The sequence below is a fragment of the Dermacentor silvarum genome, chromosome 10, assembly GCF_013339745.2.
Source record: "Dermacentor silvarum isolate Dsil-2018 chromosome 10, BIME_Dsil_1.4, whole genome shotgun sequence".
In the NCBI taxonomy this organism is placed as follows: domain Eukaryota; kingdom Metazoa; phylum Arthropoda; class Arachnida; order Ixodida; family Ixodidae; genus Dermacentor; species Dermacentor silvarum.
In genome coordinates, this window is record NC_051163.1 from 3,801,882 (window position 1) to 3,814,256 (window position 12,375).

Below are 12,375 nucleotides of genomic sequence, written 5' to 3' on the forward strand. Positions count from 1 at the left end.
CCACCCTCACCCGCCCGTCTGCCTTCACTGTTGTAAGGACGCCCTCCTTAACTCTAGCTACGTTGGAGTCCCCCACCACTAGGACCCTTCGCTCTACACGTTTGCCTCCCCCCTGCGATTGTCGTCCTCCAGTTCGCGCTAGCTGGTTCTCCACCCGCCGTGCGCCACTGACACGCGACGACGGGCTCCCTGCCGTTCGTCCCTTCCCCCCCGAAGCCTGCCGCACTACCTCGCTGTAGAGTTGTGGAACCGCCGTGTTGCCGCCGGCTCTCGCCTGCTGTTCAACGGCCCCTAGGCATCCCTCCCTGCTCTCATGGCATGCCTCTGCCTGAGTTTCCGCGCTGTCCCCGCCGCCCGCCTGAGCTGACCCGGGATTACGCGCCGCCTGTACCATTAGCGCCTCCACCCGCTCTTCCAGCACGACCCGCTTTTCTCGTTCTTCTTGTAGCTCGCCAGCTATTCGCTTTACCAGGACGGCCTCGGCCCCCTCCCTGTGAAGCAACTCGCCGATCCGAGTTTTGAGCTCAATTCGCCGCTCTCGCTCCACCTTCAGCTCCCCTTTGAGCTCTTCCACACTGGCTGCCCATTCCCCTTCCATCCGCCGCACAGCTCCCTTAAATCCTTCACACGACCTGCACGCGAAGCTAGCCTCCTCAGCGTTGGCTAAACTGGCGAAGTGCGTCTCGTCCAAATAACACCAACGTTTGCACTCCTCGCACTGCACCAGCTCGTCATCACCCCTGTCCTTCCTAGCCTGCCGCACCATTGTCCACCTAACGAGAAAGCCCAATAAAATACCTGAACAAAGCCCCACGATAAGCCGTACGGCAAACTCGCTATCCGGCTACCTCCGCTAACTTCCCTAACGCGGTTTAAAACTGCCGCTTTACACACATTGGCCGGCCTGGGACAGCGCCATTGCTTCCCTCTGCACCGTAGCCGCAGCGTGCAAGGTCAACCCGTGACTAGAAAGTAGAGGAAGCGTAAAGGAGAACGAAGGATTCACTGCCATTTTCTACGCATGGCTACGGTAGCGTGGCTGAGACGCTGGCGCGTACACGCATGTTCCGCCGCAACGCAGAATCAGCGACCTTGCCATTTGAGAGAGGGTGAAATTTCTGCCGCATTTTTTTTTTGTTTTTTTGTTTTGTTCGCTCGCGACATTGAGGGGTCTCTCCTAAGCTTTTACTCTATGGCGGTGCCGGAGCAATGCCGGTCGGAGGTGCCGCCGCGTGATTTGGTTCGAATTAACGCGATTCAACTGTAAATTGAATGCAAATGTTCTAGCTGCATTCCTCGACTGTCGCATACGCGTGGTGGCTTGGTGCACATGTTTTGCACATGTGCGGGCCTTGAAAATTGTTGCTTTGTTTATAGTGCGGTACCGCTTATAGTGCGGATATTCGCGACTCCGGCGACTTACGTTATAAGCGGTCTACACTGTATTGCCTTTTTAGACAGGCTATTTGCTCGTAGCTGTGTAGGCATTCGTTTGCATGGAGCATTGCTGTTGTGCACTGGTAAAATGAGTGGCCTAAGGAAGGCCTTTCCAGGTCCCGCTTCAACTGCGAACGAGTTAGGCTACAAAAAGAAAAGAAAGCATGGCACACAGAAATTGTATACAGCATCCTTTTTATTATTAAATATGTACGAATATTACCTAGAAAGTTGCATTTTTTCTCTACATCATTAAGCAAGCACTCTAATAAATGTCCAGTTGCTGCTGCCACAGCACCAGAAACATTGCTTGCAGCAATAAAAGAAACGAGAAAGGTGAACAAAATGAGGGGGGCCATGATGTCTCTACACCATCACTCACTCAAAAGTCTTCCTCCTCTCACGTAGACCGCCATTCACTCACACGACAGTCAACACTTGCACTTGCTCCAACATCACTGTCACGTGCCATGAAGAAAGAGACGCAGATAAAAAATGGGACAGCTAAAAATCACGACCTTCACGGAAGACTCTGCTCCTCTCCCTTGTGCGAGGAGGATTTCATCAGTTGAAAGAAAGTGGTTCATCTACGCCTCAGCTAATTGACAACTGGGAACGACAAGGCTGTGTGTCATCAAAGCGGAGCACTGCTGGTCACTGTGCATATCTACTGAGATGCTGGCCCCTTCACCACGTGCACCGAACTTGCCAATAAAACAGAGCAAAGGAAGAGAGGTCACAGAAAAAGACGCCAACCTCCTTCAAAGAGATGACAGGCTGAATTCTCAGCCCTGGTCGCAGTGAAGAGGGGGGGACTGTCTTGCTCTGCTATACGTGTATCAACATCCTGCTCTGCACTTTGAGGCTGAAGGAAAGGCTGGTTCTCTCCTTCAAAGCAGACAGCACATTTCTTGTCAGCCTTAGGCTCCCTTGAGAATGTGAAGAAAAAAAAAAAAAAGAATCACCCAATAAAAAGTGAGTGATTGGCAACTGCAGGAGACCAGCATATTCAACAAGAGTTGATCTACAATGCAGAGCAACTATAAAAAATGCAACCCTGACAGAGTGAATAACTGCACCTAAAAGCAGCGAGTGTAATGCCTGCTCCTGCGCAGTGTGGGAATGGTGGTAGAGGAATTCATTTTCCCTTAGATGTAAAACTGCCCAAGGCTCTGCCGCAAACATGGTGTGGTTCCTGCACAAAAGGTGCATATGAAAGCAGTGAAGCATGGAATTTTTTTTCTCTTGGCTGCCATGCAGGGAAGGCTCCGGGGCATTTGAAGAGCTGATGTTCTTGCACCGTGGTGCTCAAAGTGCGTCCACTTTGCAGTGTCATCACTGGTGACGGTGCATGCCTCGTCCAAACTGCAGGGGTGGATATACGGGGGGGGGTCCTTCCTTCACGGTCACTGTGCTGTGCCTCTGCTGCATCAGCTGGTGAAGAGTGGGCTTAGGCTCTGGGCTCAGGGATGTCGGGCATGCCCGTGCTGCTGCACCATTCAGCTGCACCAACCTGCGAGGACAAGGGTGCACTTTCATTCACTCTGCTACCACTACATGTGGTCTGGCAGCAGCAGCAGCAGCAACATTTTGCAAACAGCAGGTGGTAATACAAAAGCAAGCCACACAACGGCCATCAAGCTGCGGATGACCTTCTTATTCAAGATGTCGTGGCATAATGCAGTTAAATCTCAACGTTACAATATTGGTAAAATTGGCAATTCGTTATTTAACAATTTTGCAATATTGAAGTTCAACCTTGCATTCAAAGTACAGTCGCCGACCCGTTTTTTTTTTTTTACATGGAAGGATTAATTAAAAATGTCATAATTAGGCAGTCTGAAAAAAGAATTTAAAATTTTTTTTAGTTGAATTTGAGAAGTCTGCGGCTGAAGTCATGGTTTAGTGCCGTGTCGATGAAGATCTCTTCATAGAGGCCGTACGACATTTGGAAAGCCCACCCCACCAAATGCAGGTTCAACAAACTGTGGTGATCTATGCAAGCAAAGATTTCAGGCCACTCCCACAAGGGCAGCTAGCCAATAACCTCCATTGTAGCCCAGGGTAGGACAACACCATATCACCTCAGCGAACCTCGCTGCACTCACTCCGACCAATGCAGTAACAAAACCCCTTGGATGCCGCAAATAAAGATTTGCTTTTAATTGCACAAAAGTAGAGCGAAAATTTCAGTGATGGCCACTTTGTTCGCAGTCGCCATATTTTCTGCTTTGTGACATTGCATGTGCATAAAGTAAAAAAAACTGAGCAAGACTGAGTACGTACGGCATACAAAATTTTGGTCGCTCTTATGCATTGCCTCTATAGAGTAGGTGGCAGTGGCGCGGGTCATGAGATCTGGCATGATGTACGAAAGGCGTCCAAAATCTTCGTCGCCGTTATGTATTCGTGCCACAGAACAGCTGCAAGTTCGTTCTATGGAGTTGGTAACAATGAAGTCAGTGGGAGCCAAATGTGACAAATGACCCATCTATCACGTCGAGGGTCATCGCTAGGAGTGAAACTCAGGTGTACAAGTACAACCCTGAGACAAAGCAACAGCTTTGCGCAGGGAAGCCCAATGTCTCCACAACTGATAAAAACTAGAGAAGTCTGCAGCGTGACAAAGTACATGCTGATTGACTTCTTAAAACATTCACAGCATTGCAGCATTATGCATTAAGAAGTTTCCTCTAATGGCCAGACCAACAGCAGCCTGACCCACGAGAAACTGGATGCTGCATGTGACAGTGCACCCAATGCTCTTCACAAAATGTAAAAAAGACCAGCACAAAATGTAAAAAAGACAACCATATTGACACAATTGCTAAGATCACGCGCGAGTCGCAGAAGGTGCTCGACTCGTTCTAGAAAGAAGACTTTCAGGACATATTCATAAAGTGGCAGAAATACTGGGAGCGCAGTATTGCTGTGCAAGCAGACTATTTTGAAGGTGACAGCATTTCAGTGCACACAAATAAGTTACCTCCTTAAAAACTTCGCTAGTGTCAAAACCTTTTGATACTACCTCGAAATAACTTACTCTCTAGTGGTGCTACAGTCTCTCCAGCGGTGCACTGCTACTGTCATCGAATGTGCTTATGCCATTCTACCATTATTCCTGTTATCACGTGACACTGAAGCTAAATCTGGGGCGCTATAACGTAAAGCTATTCTAAACTTTTCTATTCCAATTCTACAATCAGCCCACCACGATCGGTCAGAACATTTTCGGGCCACTCCCAACTTCGCCTGTCTGTCACGCGACATCACGAAAACCGCAATAGCTCCCCATCTGATATAATGTGTACACACTGATTATGCATGATTAAACCGCACAAAAGAAAAATATTTATTCCTTATTCGACGCCTTTTCACCATTAGCCCTCTGCTATTGGTCCAATATTTTTGGGCTGTGCCCACTTCATCTGTCTGTCACGCGACCTCACAAAACCGCGAAAACTCACCGCGTCAAAGTGACATGTACGCGAAAAAAAATGCAATAATATGCCGAACAAAACTGAAAATTTTTCTGAATAGCCAGAGACTGCCCCGTTCCGAAAGGAATAGAATATGGCTACCCGCTGATCGCTCAGGCCCTCGTTACTTGCACCTGCCGGTGAGCATGTATTTATTTGCGCATGATAAACTATTTTGCGTGGCAGTAAAACGTTATTGAGCCCTTTCAGCACATATACGACATCGCTCTGCCAACTCTTCCTTGCTGAGGATCCGTTCTGGCATCATTCTTATCCTTTGGTTGCATGCCGCCGCGATTTTCGACCATCCACCGCAAGCTAAATAAGGCGAAGCGGACCAATCGGAGAAGCCGGCACCACCGTCTTCATGCGGTTATCTATTTTCATTGTGCTGACTCGGCCCCATCGAAACCCTCGCCACTAGAGCGTGCTCCTTGCCACATGTCAGTCAATTAGATAACAAACACCTCTCAGTGGAGGCAATGTTATTCGTTTTGAAAGTGAACAAAGTTGCCCTCCTATAAACGAGGAGAGTGTTGGTTTACATTGTTCAGACAATGCTGCGGGTCACCGCCCCATGCTTGCGTCAGTGGTTACGTAAATTTGATGTCAGGAGATTGGAATAAAAACAGTTTGGAATAGCTTTACGTTATAGCGCCCCTGGTCAGACTACATCACTATATGAGGGTAAGGAACTGAAGGCTCAAATACTAACAACTGAGAAGATGATGGCAGTACTAGGCAAACCATTAAATGAACTAACTGAGCCACTCCGACACCCTTGTCCCTCAGCAACCTGAGTCATCCTCTGTATGAATAAACATCTATGATGAACAATCAGAGTCTGTAAAAGATAGCAAATCACATCGCCAAAAAGAATTTACTGCCCCTCCACAAGTGAGCTTGCTCTCTCTTTCTGTTATCCTCTCAAGCTTAAGTTTTCTTCCAAAGCGAAAATTAAAAAAAAAATTAAATTATGGGGTTTTACGTGCCAAAACCAGTTCTGATTATGAGGCACGCCGTAGTGGGGGACTCCGGAAATTTAGACCACCTGGGGTTCTTTAACGTGCACCTAAATCTAAGTACACGGGTGTTTTCGCATTTCGCCCCCATCGAAATGCGGCCGCCGTGGCCGGGATTCGATCCCGCGACCTAAGCGAAAATTAGGGGCAGCCATTATTTCGTCATCACACAGCAATTTGATCATACAGTTAAACTTGGATATAACGAAATTGACAAATTCCCGAAAAACTTTGTTATAAAGAGGATTTCGTTATATGCAGATTCGGCATGAAAATTCGAAAAAGAAACGCTTACCGTATTTACTCGATTCTAATGCACACCCGTTTTCCGTGACTAAAAAAGAGGAAAAAAAAAAAAAATATCCTTTACAGTACCGCGCACCTCATGCTTTCATACAGAAATACAACTATCGCTCAAGATTTACTCCCAATACACTAAAGTTGCGATGAACAAAAAAGTCCCAGTTTCGCTCGAAAGGCAAAACATCGATTGTGACAGCAAATTAGCAGACAGCTATACGAAGTAAGCATAGTAGATTTATCGGCGGTATAAACTTGTAAACATTCTGTGTTGAACTAAATTGGTAGACAAATGCCTAAGCACATGTACTACAGCACATGGTTGAAGCTACGGGAGCTAGGCTGCACGATGGCGACTTGTAGTGTCACCTAGTTTCAGTTTAGTGAAGTGAAGCGCAGAGACTTGCAGAGTAACCAAAGAATGGCGCTGCCAGCACATTGAACATCGGCAACATCAACTAGAAAAGGAGCGTGCCGGCTTGGCAGGCTAGGCCAGCTGCAGCAAGCGCCTCGCTCTCGCCTCACAGTCGCAAGCGCGCTGCCGCCGCTTCGCATTCCGAAGCGGTGGAGAAGGTGCTTCCGGTTGCTGCCCGCGCAAAAATTACAAAATTTGGGGCGAAATCTCTAGGTTGTCGGCGGGGAAAATTCATTATTTCGAGGGGGTTTCCCGCTGCCACTTCGTTACGTAGAGGTCTCAAATACATGTGCTTCTATGGAGTAATGGCGGGGAATAGAAAACTTCGTTATATCCAGGAATTCATTATATGGAGGTTCGTTATAAGCAGGTTTAGCTGTACTGACAAAAAAACAACAACAAGAAACACAGCTAACAGGTGACATTGTTACTTGCCAAATTTTCAAGTTTTCTGAAAGGATTGTAGAAATGCACGAGGGGGATGGGTTTTTATCACTGCTAATGAACAGTTGTTCTGTTTCCTAGTAAACATCACCTCTGACCTTTACACCTTTTGGCTAGTTTGTTATATCTCACTGAGAACAGTATTGCTCGGTGTAAGCTACAGGCCTCCACATACCAACTGTTATTTTCTCCGCAAACTTTACAATACATTAAAGGGCTCCTAAACCTCCTCTAACATTTGAAAACATTTTCTTTCTAACATTTGAAAACAACAGAATGTTGTGACGATCATCTTTGATGAACATGGCAGCGCTGGGAGCCACATATTAAAAATGATAAAGCAATCCAGTGCTCCTCTCCAGGCTTTCCCCATTCCTCCTTAGCCTGTCGTGATGCCAGCAGGGTCCTGCGCGTAGACGCCACCGGTGTAAAAGCTCTCGAGTGGTCAGCTGACGAAGGATGATGTGACTAGAGCTGGCTGTGTGTTCCAAGAAGAGAAGGGGCCTTGCCCAACGTGCACCACTGATCTTTCTGTGAAGCTTCGACACTAAAATCTCGGTGATACAAATTTCGCGGTGTTGCACAAAATATTCGCATCACCAGAAATTTGTATCAGCAAAACACACACAGTACCAAGACAAAATGAATTTACCTGAGGCTGAAAACTATAGCTAATCTCTTTTGTGGCTTTTCTTCTTTCCCAAATAATCAACGATAATCTCCTGGAAGGCGTAAAAACACATGCACATGCCCTCTCGAACCTCTCGAACAGGTGCTCTGCATCCCACTGTGCCGGCCACTCCGCTGGTTCTACCACTGCTGTGGCCGTGGTTTGTACATTCTTATGATCTACAGCGGCGCAACATCGTGTTCAGAACAGCCACTGTTTTGCATATTGTACGCAATGTATTTTGGCTGGAGAATATTGTGAATTTATATTACACTGAAATTCATGCCAGCCATGATTGTATCACTGGGGTTTTACAGTATTCAGTTGGTGTCATGCGAAGGGCGATATGGGCATACAATGGAGGAGTCTTTCATTTGGTGTGCTGATGCAAACTGTAGCTTATTTTTTTAATATATTTTTTTTTCATTCACAATGAAGCTGTTTGTGACTACAGAAGCACTAAAATATGTTACATGCTGGCTTCCACAGTTTTCTGAAGAAACTACATAACTCACAAAGTTTATATTTTCACAAAATGTGGGAAACAATACGGGCAATGTGCAGGCAAATTTTGAAGTTTGTATTAAATAGGTGTTAAAAGAAAATAGCTACACCCTTGTTTTTGGGCCGCTTCGAGGCGTGTAAATGCTTCAAAAGCTTCTCCACTTGCATGAAAGGACTAAAAGCAGTAGAGATTTCATATTTTCAGGAAATAGGATCCACTCTATGGGTGACACGAACCAAAATTTTCAAGTGTGTAGGGTTATTTATGTGTTTTGAAAATAATTACTGATTACTTGTCTTCATTTTCTGCGTTGACAAAGGCATGCAGTTGATTTTACCCAATCTCGTCGGTTGCTATGCGAAGCACGGTGCTTATATTGCAGTGAAGTAGGAAGCATGTTGTTAGTGATGAACAATAAATGTTTAATTTGTGTAGGTTATTTACAGCCTTTGTAGAAAGTAACTCATTCAAGAGTTCCAGAATGTCACGCTGCGATTATTCACAATGCTTCCCAGGGTCATAAAACAACAGCAAAAGACGCCAACTTCAATTTCACTGAATATCGGGGGAACGTTAACTGCAGTGTGCAGCGCCATTTTCATATTCCTGACTTGAATCAAATTCAGCAAAAATTGGTGGAAGACTTTTTCATGCAATCATACAACTTTCGTAATTGCTTTCCCCAGCATCCATGGTGAACAATATACAAGGTACACCTTATTTATATTTGGCAAATATATAAGGGGAGCACATTATGGGTAATGTGCAGGCAAAGCTGAAAGTTTGTGGACTATTTCCAGTAAATTAGGTATACAAGCGATAAGGAGCTCCATAAGTGCAACGTTTCATGATCAATGCTGATCTTTTTCCGCTGCACTGGGAGAATTGTGAATGTGACTGAGATCAAATTTAGCTAATATCAAAGTACGGGAAAGGGGGAGGGGAAATTGGCCAATGTTCTGGAGAAGTAACCTGCGTGGATGAATTACTGCCTTTGTAAAAATTCCTTAACAGGTGCTGAAAAGTGTTATATACGGGCAAGGTTTCAAAAGGAGAAGTCATATACGGGCAATGTTTTCAAGTATGTGATTGAATTACAGGCAACTAAAACTCTTACTGCCACTGCTTGAAATAAACAGCTCGAGTGGAAATTCTACAAGGTCGTCCAAGTCTGCTTAAATATTTTTAACAGTGGAGCTGTTCTTAGTAGGACCTTCGCCGTCTGTCCAGCATCACACAGGTCATGTGACTAGGAGAGGATGAGAGCCGCGCCAAGAGGAGGGCAGGTCACGTGACCAGCAGAGGAGGAGAGGTGTGCGGGGGTAGCAGGCGACCAATGAGAGGTCGTGCTGGGCACGAGGAGGAGAGGCGATAAGAGAATGTGTTTCTGTGCGATAAGGAAGGTGTTTTGTGCCGAACGGGCGATGTCCATGACTGCAGCCGATGCCTCTGGCGGCGGCTCAGCAGGTTTCGACCAGAGAACTGGACACTCGTTGAGTAGCGTCAGAAGTCGCTGCCTCTTCTTGCCTCGCAACGTTTCAATATAATACAAGTTTCTGTTATAGATTTGTGTTTACTTGTGTTTACGCAATTGCATCCCGTGCAACACATGCACATGTAACACTCGTAACACTCGGTGTAACTAACACAGCTTCGCTGTTCCACCATCTTCACGGAGTGGAAGGGGCGGTGATTTTTATTTGTTAAGCTTGCCCTGTGGGATTGATTGCTGCACTGCAAGGATTTGGTGAGAAGCGAGGAGGAGATGGGGAGGGTAGCAAAGGTGGAAAAGAAACCACAGTGACCACACAGTCGTTCATAAAACACCTTGCTATTGTGGCATCATTAAAAAAAAATTATTGTGGTTGTATGTTCATGGTAGACTGGTACATAGCTGCCAATATATAAATAACTTTTGAGCACAGAGTGGTTTAGGGGCCCTAAACAATATCACCTGGGCACACTTGAACACTCACATTCTATTCTTTGGTGATTAAAATTTTTCAAACGCTAACCGGCTTCAACACATCGCCTTTTACTACCAGCCATGCAGTAGCAACAGCTTTTTCTTGATGTCTGCTTCAACTTTAACCTCACAGAATTAGTAAATCAACCAACAAACATTACTCATCAATCTTTGAATGTACTAGACTTAAAACTAACCAGCATACCTGACAGTCTACTTAGCCTGATGTATATGAAATAAATCAGTGACCACAAGGCCATACACGCTGTTTTCAACTTCACTCTATAACTCTGGCAAACATGCATGCAAACAATTTGTTCGTAAAACACAAAAAGCTATGAGCAGACAAACTGTGAGCTTAACACATTTTTTAAACTTCCCAGTCAAAGTTTTATAAGCACTCGATGCATAAAAACTGGGCAGAAAAACACATTTTCTAATTGTGTTTATTTTGGATTCCTGGACGTATAAAGAAGCTCATTACCAAGTTTGGTTACAATCTGGGCTGTAGAAAACAAGAAAATGAATTCCCTTCTCGCGATGCTACATAGCATGCGTTTGCCGTCGAGAGCGCCCATGAACGCTGTACTCAAGACGCAGCCGTTGAGCGGGCAAGAAACCAAACACAGAGTGAATGTTTCTTGTGCATTTTAATTATGGGAGACCTTCCATCAAGAAGTACAGCAGACCACAAAGTAAGAACTAAAAATGCAAGGCATAATTCTGACTGTGTTGCCCTTGTCTACAAACGCAGACAAGGGTGCTGGACTACTCTAAAGCTGGGAAAAAAAAAAAAAAAAAAAGAAGCACAAATTGGCAATTGCCACAGAGCAGGTTCCAGTTGAAGAGGAGGATCCAGCCTATCGGGCAGGGCGCTTTAAATAATTAATTTTGGTCTTAATATACGTGTTCTGAAACCTTTGAGCTCATTTTTATCAGTTTGCACTTTTTGGCTGAACAAAACCCCTTTAGGAAAACTATAATTTCCAAACTGCTTTGCCAAAACTTGCTTTTAAAGTAGTTTCTGGGCTGAAATTTTGTCAGCAATAGGATGAGGTACGTTTTATATTTCTAAATTTTTGTTAACATGAGAAATTATTACATATCTCACATATAATGACAACGCAAAATAATTGAACTTAGCCTCAAAGTGATAACACTGTAACAGAAATGCAATAAGCAAAAAGAAAAAAAAAATGCAACTGGTCTTATCCTGCACTGTAGCCTCCCTAGAAAGCATCTAACAAAAACAATCAGTGTGTCCTCATTATTTATAAAATGATAGCTTTCCTAAGGTGACATGCCTAATTGATCTGCATTACAGCCATAACTTCTTTTCTATTTGATCTGTATTAATGAAATTTAGAATATATACTTAAAACAAGAAGATACATAAACCTATACAACGAGAAGAAAGGGAACCAAGGGGCCCAATTTTTATTGTGATATCATAAGAATCCAACAAACAATGACACCAAGGGTAACATAGAGGAAATTACTTGTACTTACTAATTGAATTAAACAAATGATAAATTAATGGAAATGAAAACGTATGAAAAAACAACTATCCGCAGGTGGGGAACGAACCCACGTCTTCGCATTACGCGTGCGATGCTCTCACCATTGAGCTACCGCGGAGCAGTTTTCCCATCCACTTTCTGGGGTATTTATGTTTTACAACTAGAACTAACCCTGGGAGTGTTAGCCAGCGCCACCACTCACAAACCTAGGGGCGGATGTGGAACATCCTTTCTGCTGCAGGCGTCACGAGCACGTGATCTTGATCACGTGCTTGTGATTGGGTCAAGATTGGGTCAAGCGTGACCGTGCAACGAACCGCCTGTCTACGGGTGTCACCTCCGTTCTCTGCGACAGTGAGCCGTGTGTGCCCGAAGCTATTTTTCCAAATGTGTAAGGGGAATAAAGGCGCTGTAGTGTTTATGCGCACCCTCAGCCTCAAGGTGAGCTTTTGGCGACTTTGGACGCTCCGGTTGGAGGAAGGTGTACACGCAGGATTCCCTGGTCTAGGGATCTAGGGAGGACAGAGGGCATATTTAGGCGGACGTTTGCGGCTCATCTAGAGTGCTCTCCATGAAAGAGATAGCTAGCGCTCTCCCTTCTGCTCTAACATGTAGAT

General features: G+C 45.1%; 1 protein-coding gene and 1 non-coding gene across 17 annotated transcripts in view; both read right to left on the reverse strand.

Moving 5' to 3' along the window:
• Window positions 1-1,615: 1,615 nt before the first annotated feature.
• The window catches only part of LOC119466381 (serine/threonine-protein kinase WNK1-like), a 420,835-nt gene continuing 410,075 nt past the window's right edge, over window positions 1,616-12,375 (reverse strand). For all 16 annotated transcript variants that reach the window (XM_049657238.1, XM_049657241.1, XM_049657234.1 and 13 more), the window contains one exon: window positions 1,616-2,950. In XM_049657238.1, coding sequence (XP_049513195.1) covers window positions 2,773-2,950 — 178 coding nt within the window. In that variant the 3' untranslated portion in view covers window positions 1,616-2,772. The remainder of the gene's footprint in view (window positions 2,951-12,375) is intronic.
• Trnat-cgu (transfer RNA threonine (anticodon CGU)) lies at window positions 11,805-11,876 on the reverse strand. Its single transcript has one exon. It is a non-coding gene; the product is annotated as a tRNA-Thr (tRNA).